At 38.1% G+C, this 19,428-nt stretch overlaps 1 protein-coding gene across 1 annotated transcript in view; it reads right to left on the bottom strand.

Annotated features, from left to right (window-relative positions):
* Window positions 1-19,428, bottom strand: part of LOC149310803 (protein ELYS-like) — a 78,503-nt gene that overhangs the window by 4,376 nt on the left and 54,699 nt on the right. The window contains exons 18-33 of the mRNA XM_089529790.1: window positions 19,069-19,192; window positions 18,941-18,997; window positions 17,621-17,767; window positions 15,978-16,162; window positions 15,584-15,728; window positions 15,282-15,413; window positions 14,711-14,858; window positions 14,450-14,600; window positions 14,038-14,136; window positions 12,431-12,635; window positions 12,104-12,304; window positions 9,805-10,231; window positions 8,236-8,344; window positions 5,912-6,015; window positions 4,048-4,217; window positions 1,627-3,652 (exon numbers count right to left, since the gene is read on the bottom strand). Of these exons, the coding sequence (XP_089385916.1) occupies window positions 1,627-3,652; window positions 4,048-4,217; window positions 5,912-6,015; window positions 8,236-8,344; window positions 9,805-10,231; window positions 12,104-12,304; window positions 12,431-12,635; window positions 14,038-14,136; window positions 14,450-14,600; window positions 14,711-14,858; window positions 15,282-15,413; window positions 15,584-15,728; window positions 15,978-16,162; window positions 17,621-17,767; window positions 18,941-18,997; window positions 19,069-19,192 (4,430 nt within the window). The remainder of the gene's footprint in view (window positions 1-1,626; window positions 3,653-4,047; window positions 4,218-5,911; window positions 6,016-8,235; window positions 8,345-9,804; window positions 10,232-12,103; window positions 12,305-12,430; window positions 12,636-14,037; window positions 14,137-14,449; window positions 14,601-14,710; window positions 14,859-15,281; window positions 15,414-15,583; window positions 15,729-15,977; window positions 16,163-17,620; window positions 17,768-18,940; window positions 18,998-19,068; window positions 19,193-19,428) is intronic.

Here is a 19,428-nt window from a genome sequence, read left to right as displayed (position 1 = left end):
TGTCATAGGAAAATATGAAATCACATATTCGCACTACATGTTGGCTACATTTTGGTTAGAAACAACTTTCTATTTCCTCCATAGTTACTTTGGGGACACAATAAGAATGGCTTAGCAAGCCGGGGATGTTTAGCCTGGAGAAGAGAAGGTTAACAGGTGATATGATAGCCCTGTTTAAATATTTGAAGGGATGTCATATTGAGGAGGGAGCAAGCTTGTTTTCTGCTGCTCCAGAGAACAGGACCTGGAACAATGGATGCAAGCTACAGGAAAAGATTTCACCTCAACATTAGGAGGAACTTCCTGACAGTAAGGGCTGCGACAGTGGAACACAGTCCCTCAGAGTGTAGTGGAGTCTCCTTCCTTGGAGGTCTTTAAACAGAGGCTGGATAGCCATCTGTCGGGGATGCTTTGCTTGAGAGTTCATGGCAGGGGGCTGAACTGGATGGCCCTTGTGGTCTCTTCGAACTCTACAATTCTATGATTCTATAACTCTCCCTTCATCCCCAAATCAACATGGACAATAGGATCTGAGAAAAAGCACCAAAATAAAAGTGTCCCCAAAATGTTTCCCTCCCCTGCCAATCATGTTGGGCTCCCCAAACCAATATACTGTTGCTGTGCTCATAGCACACCACAGGGTAACCTGTGTCTTGGCCCAGTTCTTTGCTTTTATACAGCCAATTTGGGAGTCACTGACCTATTCTACCACCCTTTTATTTAGAAGTAATCAAAACAAATGGGTGAACTGGGCGGTTCCTTCGGCCAAATTGATTTTTCCACCTCCCAAGTATGCATGAGCATACTGCTTTCTGCTGCCAGAGATTATCCAGCAAGTGCACAATTCACATGCACAATTTTGGCTTATAATTCTTTACAGGAGTCTGTGGAAATAATGCCGAAATAATGCCGATTCTCTATTTTCCTACTAGAGTATGGCATTTTTGTCCTGTTTAGTGCTACCTTGGCTTAAGCATTACCTAAGTCATAAGCAGAGCCAGGATAGTGTAGTGGCTTAAGCGTTGGACAACGGCTCTGGAGATCAGGGTTTGATTCCAGGCTTGGCCATGGAAACCCACTGGGTAACCTTGGGTGAGTTACACATTCTCAGCCCCAAAAAAGCCCATGATAGGTTTGTCTTAGGGTAGACTTAAGTCAGAAATGATTTGAAGTCATATAACAACAACAAAAGTCAAGCAGGCATCTGTCTGCCTACGTGTATAAAACAAATTGTACAGGAATGTGGGCACCCATGCAAGCCCTGTCCCTAATGCCAAAACTGGTAATGGAGCACACCACCTTTGAAATGTTGCCCTGGGATGCACACTTTAGGGAAAGGGTTTACTTGTGCATCCACATCTCTGTATGTCTCTAAGTGACAGCAGACATGTTTCACATATGATTTGCTAGCAAGATTGGAAAAGGCACAGCTTATTCCCAACTGTAATCCTTATATGAATGGAGGCAGGTCATACTCTTTCCAGCTGTACTCTCTGTATCCATGCAACCAATATAGAGCAGTAAAATCCTCAATACTCCTTTGGCTTTGATTGTGATCAATGCTCATGCATAGAAAGCAATTTATTTGCCTGTAGACTTTTAATGCCTATGAAAAAATCCAAATACCTTTTGATTTTTCAGTGAGCTTTGTTAGAGGAGGAGAAAAATAGAAAGCATCATCCAGAGAGAGGCTCTCATTCACATTCTTTTTGTTGTATCTGGTCCTTTTAATGTGAGTACCATGCTGCGTAAGAGTTGTCCCTGTTTCAGTGAGCCTTAGTTTGGTCATGTCTGCAGATTGCAATTCCTCTGGATCACTGGTTTCTTGTGCCAAGTGTTTCTCCTCTTCTGTACCTTTCTCAGAAAAAGAAGGGAGCTTACTCCTCTTTCTGATTGCTGTCATTTTAGACTGTCTTCTCCCAGAACTCACTGCTGAAGTTACTGTCTTGCTTAACTGGACAGAATGCTCTTCTAGAAGAGATTTTTCTGTATCTACACTTGCAGATGCAAACTTTGTTCTCCTCTTTGTAATATACACTGCAGACTCTTCTGGAGAAGATAAAGATCCTGTACCTGTTGATTGATTTAATGCTCTACTTCTAGTATTTCTTCTAGTAGTGAGAGAAGTTTTAGAATCTGTTTGAGGAGCAGGAAGAGGAGGAGGAGGAGGAGAAGATAGCTGAGACAAATCTAGCTGTGGATTTGCTGAAACATTTAAAGGATTCTTTCTTGGTCTGCCTCTTTTACGTCGTATAGTTGATTGTTCTGTTCCTGACACGCTTGTAATCTGTGCTTTTGCTTGTTCAGTTGGGACAGGTGTCAGTAGTTGATTTGGCTGTACATCATGTTCAGATGTTGCTTCTGGCAGACTGGACTTTCTAGTTCTAGTCCTTCTAATTGGTGTAGTTGATGGTAGCTTCCCAGATTCTTTTTCTGTCTGAGGTGTTACTTTCAGTATGTCATGCTTTCTTGTCCTCCTCCTTGGTTTTGGACTCAGCTGCTGTTCATGTGGTTCCATTGTATTTGAAATTACATTTTCTGTGAGTTGGAAAGCAATGTTTTTTAGTTTCTTTGCACTTTTAGGATTGACTGTCATCTGTATTGTATGATCAATGATAAACTGACTACCTTCCTGATCTCTTAAGCTTCTTGTAGTTCTAGAAGTTCTTCTGAGAGCAGAAGATGGCTGCTCATTTGGATGCTCATGAAGTTCTGATGCAAGTTTTCTTTGTTTTTTCACCCCTCTTTTTGGAGTAATGGTTGCTTGAAACTCCTGTGCAACAGTCTGAACATTTGCCAACACTTCTAAGTCACATTCCTTTGCTTTTTTGGCATTGCTTACTGTAAAAGCTGAAGTCTGGAGTATCTGCTGTTCTTCAGACCTTACAGGAAGGCTTTCAGGAATGCCTGGAGTTTTTCTTACTTGTCTAGTACTTCTCCGAGTGGGCACTATCAGCACTTCTGGTTTATTCATCTTTGACAATGGCTGGCCATCAGGCAATGAGACATTCAGTCTATCTGACATTTGCTCTGTTGTGCAGGTAGTAGACATCACCAAATTCTCCATTCTATTTAATTTTGTATCTTTCTTTTCAAAAGGAACCTGTGGAGAATTTGATACCTTCTTGCTTATGCCTTCATGAAGAGTTTGTTCTACTACTTCAGTGGAAAGTTCTTTATTTCTTGTGTCCTTTATTACATCTAAAAGGTTTTCAGCAATAGCCATCTGAATAGGTTCAGGTACATAGGGCAGTACTTCAGCAGTATTTTGAGAGATCTCGTCATTAGTTACTGTGGACACGGAATTTGTAATAAGTTCTTTGTTGTTATTTCCAGCGCCATTTGTGCACTCATCTTCTTTTGGTTCAGCTGAACTAAGAGAAGTATCCAATACAGCAGAGTCTATCTCAGCTTCTTCATCCCCTTCTAATATTAAAGAAAAATTGTTCTGTGACAGAACAAGCTCTCCTTCTCCTTCAGTAAAGTTAGGTTCTTCAGTATCTTTATCAAGAAATTCACATGTGACTTGTTGCTCCACAGTATCACAGGTGTACTGAAATGTAAGATTGTTTGAGGGACTCAGCTGAATGCTTGGGAACCCTTCCACAACAGTTTCTGAAATTGAGGCTCCATGTTTTCTGTCTCCAGTGACCTAAAGAACAAAAAGTGTATGAAATCAGTTCCAATATAATGTTTTCCAGAATGTACTTTAGAGTTTAGAGAAAGAATCAAACGGTTTAAAAGCTATACCCCACTAACTTGATTGAATACACTAATTCAAATGGAGCAACTATAGGAACAGATCCACATGAAGGGTGAAAGAACTGACCTTTAGCATCTATGGATACAACTGCCACTTCCTAGTAACAATTTATGATTATTATTTTTTTACTGTAATACACTCACACATCATTATAGTAACCTATATATATATCCAGATCATTGACTATAAAAAGAAATTTGAAAGCATTTATACTGGTAAAACAATTCCAAACACAGTAACTGTTTTCAAATAATGTGCTAGTATTAAGTATGGATTTTACTTACTTTCCCTTCTTGAATTTCAGGTTCACTATGAGGTAGTGCTTTTTCTTGCAGTATTATTGTATTTACACCTCTGACAGCTTCTGCTTTATCTTCATCTACTACTACTTCATCAAGTTCATTTGTGGAATGAATACTGGCCATGTCTTCACTATCAGGAATACTGATGATAGCTGAAAAAGGATTTTCCTCCCATTATTTATCTCACTTATTATTTCTGAATTAATACTTTTTATTAGTGATAGGTTTTTTTTTTTAAAAAAAAAATCCATCTACCATCTACCTTAAAATGTTAAGGAACATTTTAAGCCTCTCATCATTACTGAGGTAAAAGTATTGCAACTGTTATGAACTATTGCACATCTCAATTAATATGAAGCCACCTAAGTACTTCCTAGTCCCAAGTAAAACAAAATAGTAACAATTATAGGTTTTTCAGTGTCTGAGATAAAAAGATAAACGTTTTCCCTTTGACGTGATTGTCTAGTTGTGTCCACCTGCAGGGGGTGGTGCTCATCTCCGTTACTAAGCCAAAGAGCCAGCGTTGTCAAAGACAACTTTATGATCATGTGACCAGCATGACTGCACAGAACGCTGTTACCTTCCCACTGAAGTGGTACCTATTTATCTACTTGCACTTTTACATGCTTTCGAATTGCTAGGTTGGCAGAAGCTGGGACTAGTGACAGGAGCTCACTCCATCATGTGGCACCTGGGTCTTGACCTGCCAATCTTGCAATCATCAGAGCCAGCATCTTTAACCACTGAGCCACCACATCCCAAAATGTCTGAGATACTCCACCACGATATTCCTATTTTAAAAACAGTGATATTAGACATCCTTTCAATATACACTCATCCCTCCATATTTGCGGCTTTGATATTTGCCGATTTGATTAGTCACGGATTTGATTAATATGTTCTCTCTAGGAATATCTAGGTCCTCCAATGCAACTCTATGGTCAACTTTAACTAAAAGTTGCACTGAAAGACCTAGAGATTCCTAGAGAGAGTACTCTACTAGGCATTTGTAGCTCCTCCAGTGCACTTCTATGGTCAGTGTCTGTCAGACGTTGATCACAGAGTTCCACCAGAGGACCTAGAGATTCCTAGAGAGGTGTTCTCTCAGGTAAAAACATGGTGTTTTTGTTATTCGTGTTTTTTCCATATTCATGGGGGTCTTGTGCCCCTAACTCTAGCTAATATGGAGGGACAAGTGTACTTTGATTAAGGCTAAGCTAATAATTGATCACATAATTTTCAATATTATAGACATCAGTTGGCTTTCTCTAAACAGACTCTTGATTGCTTGCAATCTGCAAATATGAAGCAGGGGCTTTTGAGTAAGTTTGTCAAGGCTTCGACTCAGCTTTTACTACAGTGAAGCACAGAAAAAAGGCAGTTTCCATGCTGTCTTCTATGTGTTTAGTATGAAGAGTAGAGAAAGTAGCCTGTAGATTACTTTTTCTAGGAAATGATCTTCAGAAACAACATATGTTTGCTTAATAGATGACAATAACTCCAAGCCTTTTCCAAAAGACTTTTAAATAAAATCTGATACTAAATAATCATTACAACTTATCTTAATAAGCAGGCTCTGGAATATGGAGAGAGAATGCTCCCTTTGGATATATGCTTATACAAAATGTTGTGTAATCAAAACATTGGTGTGGCAAGAGTTCAGAAACTATCACATCATATTAATAAATATGCTTGGCTTCCAAAAGTTTAAATACATGTGTTAAAATCATACAGTGAAAGTACAGTCACATAGTCTTGGAATTTAAAGCATCTTTCATCTGTTACAAGCAAATGGGAAAAAACCCTTCTGTTAGTTTTATTTGTCTGATAATTCAAATATACATACACTCAACATCTGTTCCTGCTGGCTCCATGGCTTGGGCATTTGTCTCAGCAAGAAGCCTTTCATCTAACAATGATGGCACACTGGATTCTATAGCAGCTGTTCCACTTAGTATATAGAAAAAGAAAACATTCAATTAAAGTTTTAAAAAAAGTTTAAAAATCATATTTATAAAGACCACTAAACTGTTCTGGCAACACACATCTTAAACCAGTATAGCTACAGTTGAGTTGAATGCAGGAGCTAAAGACTGTTCTATGGAAAAGTCTGGGGGGCCCCTTTTGGTAAATTGCCAAGTCTTTGTGACACAAAGTGGGTCACAATACGAAAAGTTAAAGTCTGTATTTCTTACTATCCTGTATATTCAATTAACAATTACTGAGTATCAAAAAGCACCTTTATTGAGGAGCAAACCTCATTTAGTTACAGAAAAACCCTATAAATACAAAGCTTACTTCACAGAAAATGAATACAGTACAAGAACACTGTTATAACTATTATCTCACACAGGACAGTCTATAGCACAAGACTCAAATACATACTACAGCGAGCCCACGTCATATGCGGGCGCACCATACGCAGCTTCCAGCATATGCTGGAAGCTATGCCAGAAAAAAGCCTCCCGCACCGCGGTAGGAGTAATGGGACATGCGCCTATGGTGCGTGCCTCATGGCGTGCCACGGGCATGAGCCCCATTGCTTCTTATGGGGCTTGAGCTTACGTGCTTTTCTCTTAGTTGGGGGGAGGGTCCGGAATGGATCCCCCGCATAAGAGAAGTGCCCACTGTACTAAGGTAACGGTGGCTATGCTCCAGGGACCATTTTTACATCCTCTGAACACTCTGGGAGCTACAACCCTTTAAAAGGTAAGCAACCAGAAATTATCAGAACCTTACTTTTGTTGTTGTTTGCCTTCAAGTAATTTCTGATTTATGACAAGCTGAAGGTGACTCTATCACAAGATTTTCTTTACCAGTCAGGGGCTCAGGATTGTCTCAGCCTGTCATCCTTTCATAAGTCACTAAAATGAATACCCAGCTTGTTGGGGGCAATTAGCTTACAGATTGTAAACCGTTTAGGGAATGCTTAAGTGCACTGACAAGCAATATAGAAATGTACCTGCTATCAAGTGTGTGTGGCTCACCCAAGATAACCCATTTCCATAGCCACACAAGGATTCAAACCCTGGTCTCCAGAGTCGTAGTCCTCCACAGCAGCGGTCCAATGCTCAAACCACTACTCCATGCTGACTACTTCCATTTGAAACACCCCAAACTCTAACTTCCTCAGACTTTAAAAGATGGATAATTGGCTACGATATGATGTGTGGTGCAAACTTTATTTCAGATGAAAACTGCACCCCTTCAAGAGATACATTTGTCCATTATTTTAAAAGTCAGAATTCTTCTGTGGGCTACAAAATTGGCTTTTGGAGGCTGCATTTTTTGCTTTTTTTTTTTTTAACTAAAGAGCATGATGACACAAAAAGTGAGCCAAATAGTATAGAAGTAGAAAAATGATCTCAAAGCTATATCAGAAGCTGTCAAAACTCTTTATGAACTTTATCATAAGGTAACAGTTTGTAACTATAAGCATTCTTCAGAAAACAAGAATAAGAAATATAAATGAAAAAAGCTTCATAGGCGCTGAGCATACAGAGTAGGATGGCACAGGTTGAGCCCATGCAATGCTGGTCCTGGTGCTCACTGGGATCGGTCCCTGGGTCGGGTAGGTTTTTACACATCTGTCCCTGTGCTGACCTGAGACCCACTACTGGTTCATGTTCCTTACCTTGCTGTGTTGTGGCTGTTACTGAGATGTCCCTGTTTCTACATTCAATGCAGAAATGGGGCGTCTGGCTGCAATCATGTGGCCAGGCACCCCATTTCAATGCCAGATGTGACAACAGGGGGCTTCTCAATGCCAGCCACGGTGCAGCAAGGTATGGAGTGCAGGGCAGGGTCATATAAACAGCAGGACTTTGCCATGGAGTTTCCTGGAAACCGTGGCAAACCAGGGATCAAACTGACTTGGGGTAAAGGCTATTAACCCATGTCCGTGTTCTCCCCAGCCTCACATCATCTAGTTCAGATGACAGGGTCTGGCTGGATTGGGTCTGATCCTTCCTTTGGCATTTTAGCCTGTGTCATCTGAACTGGATGATGCAAGGCTGGGGAGAACACGGGCCTTTTTGCCCACGCAGACCACCCCAAAATAGCTCCACCTGTGGCCTTCCTTCCCTTACTCCCATCAAAATCACAGCAGTCAAGAATATGAACAAAAAAGCTACCCTTCAAAACCAGCTTAATATACTTAAGCATATTCACCTTTCATTAGGAGGCACAAAAGAATCTACAGTGTCTTGAACAGCATTTAAGTGGTCCATCACCAACATGCTGTCCTTAGGATGTGTGTCATGTTCCGTTTCAGGCAATCCTATGAACAGAAATTGCAGTATAATTTTTTAAAAAACTAATACACACAGCTTCTAAAAAGCAGAGGAAAGACCTTAAGGAAACTCAGATGTTTACTTCTGTTAAACAGAAATTTGAAGGCAAGCTAAATGTTCTGATTTTAGTAGCTGACCATGGGCTAATTACATGAATGCTTGACAATCTGCATATAACTAACTAACTAGACTAGACTAACATTGTGGTAAGCTCAGAGGAAGGCAGGAGAAACATAAATCTTTCTCACTGCTTCTGCTTTTTTCAAACTCCAGTGGTCTCTGTGTGAGGTGGCACATGAAAAGTTATTTTCTTTTGAAGTTTGTCAGGAGAATTTTGTCCCATTCGTCCAAAGGAAAGGCAGTCACTAAAGGCAAAGTTGCTTGCAGGGCCCTTGCAATGATATACAGTGGACCCTTGACTTACGCGGGGGATCCGTTCCGGACCCCCCCCCCCCCGCATAAGGTGAATTCTGCCTATGCATGAGCCCCATTCACTTGAATGGGGCTTGTGCATGCGGCGGTGCGGCATCTGAATGGGATGCGCCGCCCCTTGAGCCCCGTACGCTCAAAGTTGCACATAGCGTGCCCGCGTATAACGCGGGCGCTGCACTGTATTATTTTTTTTCGTAAGAGAACAGCTGTGTATTACAGTAACTTAAAAGAACCATAGCTACAGACTGCTGTGATGGAACTATTTCACATATTTTTAAAGCAGCAGATTATAATTTGTTAATTTTAAAACAGGATCTGTAACGGGTGTTGCAGTGTATACTTCCTGCAAGAGAAGATAATAACTAACTGATCTCTGGTTTCTTTAATTTAAATCAGATTTCCTGATACTGGTGCCCTCCAGTATTCCTACAAGCTCCAAGGGATCTTGGGAGTTGTAGTACAAAATGTACAGAGGGCATCATTTGACCAAAGACTTGTTTGGACCTACCCTAACAACTAACTGCCATCTAAATCTAACTGTACATGCTTTCTTTTAATTTACATTTGTTTGTTTTTTTACTCCTGTGTATCTAAGGTGTTCCCTGAATATGTAAAGGACATTTTCTATTTTTTCATGGATCTAGTCTGCTTCTAAACTGACATACAGAGCTATCCAAGTTTACTGTTAAAGAAAAAGAAAATACAACTGGCCCTCCGTATTGGCAGATATTCTGTCCCAGACCCCTCCCCTACCGTGGATATTAAAAAGAAAGGAACCTCATGTTCCATTATTGCCAATGGACAGGACCTTCATATTTAAAGAACCTGTTTCTCTCCAGACACTAGAGATAAAGTTGGTGGTACTAGATTTGGCTGCCTCCATTATTTCGTACTACCCACAATTTACCAATGTTATGGAACCAATGATAGAGTAACTGGAATTCTGATCTGTTTCAACATTCTCTTGCTGCCTTTGCCATTATGTCTGTAGGTAATTAGGTCACAGGACACATACCAACTGATTGTTTTACTTCTGGTGATATTTGTTGTTCCATTTGTAAAGGATCAATTTCAGCTGTCTCATTGTCATCCTTCTCAGCTGACCTTAATATATTTACAGTGTCTTCAGAGAAAAAATGAGTTGTCTGAGCAAGAACAAAGGTATTACTTCCGTAGTCAACTGGTAATTTTGAATCATAGTACTTTGAAGTTGGCTGTGCAGACTTGCCATCAGTGTTGTGAGTTCCTTTTGAGTCTTCATTTTTATCTAAATGATCACCTTGTATAAATTCTAATGATAAGTTCATATCTTCATGCTCTTCATGAAGACTGTTCATGGAGAAGCAATGAGTTTTTCTATTCTTAGTCCACACATCCTCCAGTTGTATGTCAGTATTATAGTCAGATGAAACTTCACTGTGTTTTGCTTTACAATCCATCACCTTGAGGAAGAAAAAAAAGACAAATTATAATAGATAAGTATCTCAGTTTTTCCAGTGAACAGATAATTTTCTGAACAGAAAAACTACTGAATGCCTAAGCTCAAAAGGAGCATATGAGAAAACATTTACTTTAAGCATTCAGATGTAAGCATGTTGTTTTGGATATGTGAGCTTCTTCTACTGAAATTAAACAATCACACAAGAGCTTTGCACATCTGATGTGGGTGTTTCTGAATTAAGATGTTAACTCAAAGAATTTTCACTGTAAAAAAAGTTAATTGCCACACAAAACTTCTCAATTTTCAGAAACATGTATGCCTAAATGTTTACTTGACATTTTACCACCTGACTCCAGACTGCCTTCCTCAAAGACACAAGAGAAGTGGCAGTTCATGAAGGAGCAAGCCTTGCAATTGAGGATCTAGCCCAATTATTTATCTAAGTAGACAAAGCAGACTGTGTCTTTTTGTGCTCTTCATGGGAATAGTTAAGTTCCTTCCAGTTCTCCAAATAAGCCACGTGTAACTTGTCCCTTGAGTCCATACATTTGTGTTTGCTTAAAACTCCAATGTACTTTGCTCCTTTGTTCTCTGCTCTGCAACTGATTTCTGTCTTAGAGGATGATTCCATGGAGACCTGCCTCTTGCCATTCTGAAGCCAATGAAGCAAAAGTTCAGAGATAGCAGAAGGAAGGCTCTAGTTCTAGAAATAAATTGAACTGAATTGAAATCAATTGAAGCAGGGACCATGCAGCTATTTTAAGCTTCAGAGAAAAAAATGCAAGGTCATAAAACTAAACGTGTGTGTCTGGTTGAATGTGAAGTAACTTTGGCATGTAGGTATGAATGTAGACAAGTAAAGTAGAATGAATATAGGGATAATTATTAGGGTATGTGTAGTATGATAGATGGAAGAATGATAGAAGTTAATTCCTATGATATCTGCACATAATTAGAATACAATAGTAAGTTGATTATAGTAAATGAAGTCTATAAAGAAAGAAGTTCCCCTCACTGTGAATGAGAGAAGAGGCAATATAATGAAAATATTAATGACAATTATGAATACTATTACTAGTAATTATAATTATTTATATGAATAACAAATTTACACACAAGTTGTATTAGAAGAATTTTGTCAAATTTTAATGAATGTATTTGTGTGCTGTTGGGTTTTTTGTTTGTTTATATGTAATTTGTTTTTTATAATAAAAAATTCAAAAAAGAGAAGAAAATGCATTACTGACAATTTTATTTAGCAACTTTCTATTTCATATTATCGCAGGGAAGTGTTAACTGTAGTTGCCTTACAAACTGAACACTAAAGGTAGCTTACATTAGGTATTCTGTAGATATGGTAGATATGATGTATGGTTTTAATCTGTATTCTGAAATGTTTTTATTGAAGTTTTATTTATGTATTGCAATTTTTATCCTGTATTTTGTATTTGATATTGCAATTTTTACCTGTATACCGCTATGATCAACACAGAACAGCGGTTTATAAATAAAACTTCTTCTTCTTCTTCTTCTTCTTCTTCTTATTATTATTATATGCTCTTATGCTACCATACAGAGGCTGTACATGGAAGGGAGCTGTAAAAAGCATTGTGCCCCTGCTTTCTGAGCTTGCCTGACACCTCTTCATTAGACCTCACATTCACTTGCATCCCATTCATGCAGAAACAAGTGAATTTGGCCCAGTTTGTCTTACTCTCCCTCTCATTTTTTGAGAAGTAACAACAATGGTTCCCTAGATGGAATCTAGATTTCTTTGGTTCTCTGCAAGCAGAGCTGGCATTGGCTTCATTCCCATACTTCAGATAATCAGTCAGGTTATTATTTTCTCCAGCATTCATTTCTTTCAACTTACTGGAGCAGTCCACTGTGAAGCTTTGTTTTCTTCCATAAATGAAATTTTTGTTTCTTTTGCACGTACAGGTGGTGTAACAGACCTTCCTGGAGATGCAGTTGGAGTAGCTAAAGGAGTAGTGCGAAGACTTGATCTCAGAATAGACTGAGGGGCAAAACCAGGGAAACCAGAGGAAGATGTAGATGTCAAAGCTTTAGCTCTCTAAGGGGAGGAGAAAACATCTTAAAATGGGTGAACTAAAAATCCAGGTTAGCAGAAGTGCTATGTAGTGACAGGCTTCAGCCTAAAAACCAGACAGGTTTGTGAAACTTTCACCATTTTAAATACCTTAACAACAGGGGGTGTTTCCAGTAATTTTAATTCAGGAGCTCTTGTAATGTTCTTATGTAGTAATGTTCTTAAGGAGAATCGAGGGTTGGAATGCAATGGACTTGAAAGCATGCAGGAAGCAGAAACTCTTGGCGACATCTGTAAATTACTCCGAAGGGGTGGTGAATCAAGAGAAATAGGCTGGACCATCAAGTCAAGCAATCTGTAAATATTTTAGAGTTGAAAAAGTTAAGTTGTTTTATATTAATAAAATCTGCTTTCATGCTTCTAATTTATGTTTTTATCATTATATTAATAAAAATATGTTTTTAATACTACTCCTTCACTTCTAGATTTGGAAAACAGGTGAGAAGCCAAAGTCTTAGCAGAAATGATATTCATATATGAATTTAAGGATTATTTTCTCAACATTACAAACACATAGTTCACATGTCATTTTAGTTTGGTACCATGGAATAGACATTACTAGAACTCCTTATATATAGACATTACTAGAACTCTCTCTCTTTCTCGCTATATATATATATATTCATGTTTCATTATTACAGAAAAAGCAGAAAATACCACAAAGACAATTAAAAGGCTGGTCACTGAAAAATCTAGGAATGATCACATAACACCCATCTTAAAGTCACTCCACTGGCTGTCTATTGGCTTCCGGGCACAGTACAAGGTGTTGGTTATGACCTTTAAAGCCCTACATGGCTTGGGTCCAACCTATCTAGGGATTGCCTACTTCCACCCTGCACCCTCTGGGAGGAACTTATTGCAGCCAATAAAGACTAGACTAACTGCAACCTCCCAGAGGACATTTTCCGCAACTGCTTCCAGACTGTGGAATGACTTGCTAGAAGAGATCCATAAAATCACATGCATAGACAGCTTTAAAAAAGCTGTTAAGACAGATCTCTTCCGGCAGGCCTTCTCTGAATAAAATGACTCAGTTATGAATAAATTCTCCCCTTCTTAAGTAGCACGCCACCACTTTGTCCATTGGACTATTGTACTACTGTTGACAATACTCTATTTTAACAGATCAATTTTAATTATATTATGTTTAATTCTTTTTTAAGGGGGGTAGATATTGTATTGTATATGTATCGTGTACTGTATATTGGTGCTGTTTTAACATGTAAGCTGCTTTGATTGTCCTGCAGCAGAAAAGCGGGATACAAATAAAAGTTTTATTATTATTATTTTATTTAAAAAATAAAAGAAAAATACATGGAAGAAAACACTAAACAAAAACAGCTAATAAATCCCTCTCCCTCCTCAAGCCAGCTTCTCACACTTAACTAGTTATTTAGTTTATACATAAAGTTTCTCCTCTCTGCTCTTAATTATATATACATTCTTTCCCAATACACAGAAAAGCTCTCCTTAAATAGCAAAACCTAAAATTGAACTCTTAAATTTTTAAGACGATCTACAAATAAAATTTAATTCAAGGCAACTATCAACTGTATGTTACAAATTCACCAATCAATTCCCAGCTATACAACTATATGCAAGTATTGTTGCTTATGTTACTAGATCAGGAAAGCACCGCAAGGTTATAAATCCCTATTGAGCTTTAGGTGTATTTCAGATTTAAGAACTTTTACCTAGAACATTTTCGTAGTGATTTAGTAACTGGTGTTCCAAGAAATGGATCAGGTAACTCCGTATTAGTACAGGACATGCTAGGTGGTGGTTCTTCACTTCTAGATTTGGAAAACAGGTGAGAGGCCAAAGTCATAGCAGAAATGATACTCATATATGAATTTAACAATTCTTTTCTCGTCATTACAAACACATAGTTTAGCACACTGTAGAACTATGGGAACTTGCTCTACAAAATGGATGAATGTTTCTATAACTGAAAGGCACACTTATAGAATACCAGGCTACTATTAGTGATTAATGGAAGCAAGGTGAAGAACTATGGATCACTGATTTGATGTTCCTATGTATTTTAGCACTGGAAGTGAGCAGTACAAACCAGTTATTCCCTAATGTAACAAAAATAATACTTACATTTCATTCTGAAATGATTTATTTTTCTGTTCAGTTCCTACCCACACCTCTCCAATTTTGGACAGTACATTATTGATGAAAGTTGCTTTTGTAACTACATTTCCTGGAGCAGCCTGCTTTGCGACTGTTGATAAAGGCTTTGGCCTCAAAACTATGAAGGAAAAAATAAAGAAAATTGGCATTACAACTGAGTTTCTAAAATTTCAAAATTTCATTTTAAGAATAAAAAGTCACCAATCTGCACTGTAATGAAAGGCTTACTTTCCCGCCGTATTGAAGATGACAAATGGTAGGGCTTGGCTCGCTCTGCAGCCAACTTCCTTTGTACCCTGGGAAGGACTTTCCCATACTGGTCTAATATAGAGTTTCTGACAACTGATCTCTCTTTCCATCGCGGATCACGATCATTCTGATTAATGGAACAGTGAGGAGAAATTCTAAATCAACATTTCACAAACTGAAAGATATTATTACTTTTTAAAAAATCTTTTAAAATGGGCACTAAATTAATTAATCCCATAAAACCATGATGTGAAGAGCAGCAGTTACACAAATTGTATAGATCTACATATGAATGTGTTATTCATGCCATGACAATAGGAAGATTTATGGACAAGTTACTGGTTTGTAATTTTAACAAGGATGAGAGGGAGGGGAAAGTTTTGTTTAACATTACTTATATGGTAAAGTGAAAAACAGTGATTAAAAAGTAATCATTTAAGAGTATAAACAAATTAGATTTTCAACCTAACTTTTCAGAATAGATCAAAGCAAATGTCCAGGGCAAACAGACCACAGTTTCTCTCATACTGACATAAATATTAAGGCTTACCATGAGATTATTCTTCAATGACTGATTTAACTGCAGTGCAGGAATATAGTTTGCATGCTGGAGGTGGTGTACTAATAGGAACTCGTGATTGTTAACACCAGCACTTGTTTGCAAAAACTTCTGTAAATACTCCTAGAAAAGATTTAAAATATTATATTTCATTTCTATAGTAATTAGGGTCTAATTATGCAAAAACATAGTGCTTGTATTGTGATATTTGCATACTTATTTGTTATAGTGCTTTCAATCGCCTTTTTAGGTCTAGAAGTGTATTTTAAGAAGCTATTTGTGTCACAGCTTACCTGTTCGGTTTCTGTGAATGGTAATTTCAGCAGATCCTCCATGAGCCCCAGGTCCTGACAGATTTCATATACATGTTTGAGCATCTCCTCTGCATTTAACCTAGTAGAATGCTGTCGCAACACACTCCAAGCTTCTACCATACAACTGAAATTGATTTTTGAAATGCAGGTTAAAGTTGAGATAGATTTTCTACATTAAAATTACATTACTACTACTGTAGTACTAAAAGTATTCCAAAGGTTTAGGAAATATCTCCAATACGTGCTACTAAAAATGAACAATCATTTGATAATAAGTTAATTTTTTTTAAAAAAATGGGGAGTATTTTTGTTCATGAACATTGCAGCTCATCATTTAAAAGAGCAAAGAAAGAATTTGCTATCCATGTTTTACCTGTTAAACAGCAAGACAGTTAGGTGAAGCATAACTTCACTGCTGCTCATCATGGATGGTTTCATTGTTTGTACATATCGGAGGGCTCTCTTGTGCTCTCCTTGACACATCAAAGCTTGCATTATCCTCATGTGTTGCCAAGAAAATCTGATTGTAGCTGGATGAAATAGATAGGCCAGAGAATTCTGCAAAAGTCCAAAGTGACAACTAGAATGTGAACAATACTGGCAATATACAATTTCATTATGTACACTGAGGACCCAGAGAGATCCATGAGACCCAAAGGGCTGCTGCCCTTTCCTTTCAGTATTGGACCCTTGCACCTAACAGTCTGTCAGTCTATAGCTTAACTTTTAAGTATTTAACAATAACCACATACTTGTGGGCATAGGCTCTGAATCTAACTGGACACAGATGTTATGTAATTTAGGATAGCTAGGTGTACCATAAAGCAAAAGAGAGAACTGGGAGCACAGACCTCTAAGTTATCATAATACAGTCATCAAAGTGGTACCTACTTTGACACAATCTACTTAAGACAGTGGTGGAGAAAATGCAGATTGAAGGTCACATGTAGCGCCTGGGGCATTTATGTGATCCTGCTGGCTCATGCTGGAATCCCACACACAGACACCAAATAAGCCAAAATGGATCCAAACTGCTATAAAATTGTGACAGTTTTGTTGATCTACTCCCCCCCCCCAAAAAAAAAACCACACACACTGCCCTGTCACTCCTCTCAAAAATCAGTCATTTTTAAATGAAACTGGAAGTGACCTCGTGTCACATCCAGTTCTGGAGTGTTAGTAGGCTGCTGGAAAAGGAAAAAGTAGTAAAAAAAATTAATCTGCTACTCCTGGTATAGTTGTCCTTTTCTGGTTAAGATTTCTGTTCACTTTTCACTAAGAAATATTTAAGAACCACAACTGACTTACAGCCCACTACTGTACCTGGAACAGGACAACTTGAATCAAGAGACATGGCCCATTGGCAACTAAGGTTATAATCTTGTGGTGCACTTTTTTAAAGAGCCATGCAACAGTGCTAATGGAAGGCAGGCAAAATCTACTGGCTCCAAGCAGCCCATTTCTCCAATGTCTTCTTCATGGCTACAGCATCTATGCATAGCCAGTAGCAGCAGAAGCAGACTGTGGGTGAAGCAGCCATGAAGAAGACATTCAAGAGATGGGCTGCTTGGAGTTAGTTTTATCTGCCCTCCATTAGTACTGCTGTAACAGTTATGTCTCACATTGCAGTATCAACAATATTTTGGAGCCTATCACTATAACCCCAAACAGTGTATTAGTTCAAAAGGCATTATACCGCACTCACTCAAACACTCCCTAAGCAGTTTAGGAAGTGTAAGTTAACTGTCCCCAACAATCTGGGTACTCATTTTAGCGACCTCAGAAGGATGCAAGCCTGAGTCGAGCTTGAGCCCTTTAGCTGGTATTGAACTCGCAACCTTACGTTTTGTGAATGAGTGACTGCAATACAGGCATTTAACCACTGTGCCACCAGGGCTCCTAAAACCCTGTTATTGGGTTTTAGACAACAGACTGCTAGTAATGAAATCATTTAGCTATGTATATTAATTGACTAGATGTCCTTTATTTTCCCTTCATAGCCATTTATTTACTTACCTCATAGTCATTGTGATCCAAACACCAAAAACCTTGGATTAGGTTAACCAGACCTATAGGAATCGCAAAGGCAGTTGGGAAAGAGTCCACTGATGTATCAGTTCTATTTGGACAGGAATGCATGATGTCCAATAGTAAATAAATTGTCTGATTAGAAACATTAAGGACAATGATCTAGTTATAAAATTATATATTCTGCAGTTTTCAGGTAATACAATCTTATTTCTCATTGAACATGAATACATATAAATTCTTTTGTCAGTCTGAATTACAGAATTAAATTTCCCAGGCGGTTAAGTCATATTATACATGCATTTTATTCATGGCTTTTTTCTTCACTCCACAGCTCCAAGTAATTTTACAAACATTTCGTGCAAGTTCAAAGATATGTTCAAGCATTAGAACTACTAGAGAACCTATTAAAGAACTGCATGGATACTTGTGTAAAGTGTGAAACAGAACCACTATAAAACTGAAAGGCAGAGGGATGGAATACCAGCATGTAGACTAAGATAGATATAAGTCTAAAATAATAATTCTTACAGAGGAAAATAGGAAAAAAATAAAACTGAACTCTGGTCAGAAAATAAAAATCTGAAAGGAGCAGGAATGGAGCATTCAAGAATATTTTGCAATATCATGTGATTCCTGCCTCTGTCAGGTATTGCAGGGATTAATTTAGTGTGCAGATTGCACCCCTGCATGTTCCAGAGAATTTACACCTGTACACTGTCACCGGGTTTTCTTGACAAGATTTGTTCACAGGGGAATTTGCCATTGCCTTCCTCTGAGGCCAGGTATGAAGTTACAACCTTCTCTGGTCAACAGCAATCAAGCAGCAGGGATATGTAGTAAGGAGAGACTGATATTTTGTTTGTTTGTTTCTTGGCTTGCCAATCAGCTAGGCACCAAACTACCCAGAGAGACCAAGTGGCTGAGCAGTTACCGGACTAACAAGAAAATTTTGATATAACTGATTTTTTAAAAAAGAAGTTAGCAAGACTCCATTCTGGGTATGTCTCTTTCATATAGGAGATGGTAGGAAAACACTCAAATTTTGCAGGACAAAACTTTGTAATAGGTCTGGATGTGACAACAGTTTTGGGTGTATGTATGTGTTTGTGGCTAACACAGCTCTGTCCCCCTTACAGATGACAGTTACTGTATGTATTTTTCACTTCCTTACTTTTTGGCTTTTCAGTTGTTCTAACACTGTACATTAAATTTTACACAGAACTCCCCCCCTCCCAAATTAAGAAAAGGCTAACCCAGTACTTTCTGATGAGTGAACTATTATGTTTTAAGTATATAAAAGGATACAATTGCATGCTTGTAGAGTTCTTCTATACTTTCTGACAAGTAGAGATTAAGTAGTGCCTATAATACATAACATACAGTCAGTTATGTCATTTGTTAAAGTTTAGCAGACCTTAATTAATCACACTTACATGTAATGTAGGAGGAGGATATTTCTCTGTTCCCCCACCATCTTTCTGCCACAGCTTCACAACTGGATCACCTAACTGGGACATCATTCCATCAATCATTAAGCAGTCAGGGTTCCATTTGCCTCTACAACAAAACAAACAGGAATAATGTACAAAACAATTTAATTCCTAAGAGTTAAAAGCAAATGGAAAATTTGTTAGATAATGGATCTTGATTTATATCTTTACATATACAAAAATCCATCACAAAATTTGAACCAGTTGGTCTGTAGGCTCTGTAGAAGAGTACTCTGCAAAATCCTTATGTTTTGAAAATAGTAAGTTGTTGGATACTATTTATCATGCTGCAATAGCTCTGTT

The sequence above is a fragment of the Sceloporus occidentalis genome, unplaced genomic scaffold, assembly GCF_023333645.1.
Source record: "Sceloporus occidentalis isolate IW3139 unplaced genomic scaffold, rSceOcc1.0.p SCAF_6, whole genome shotgun sequence".
Taxonomy (NCBI): domain Eukaryota; kingdom Metazoa; phylum Chordata; class Lepidosauria; order Squamata; family Phrynosomatidae; genus Sceloporus; species Sceloporus occidentalis.
This window is presented reverse-complemented; position numbering and strand designations above follow the sequence as displayed.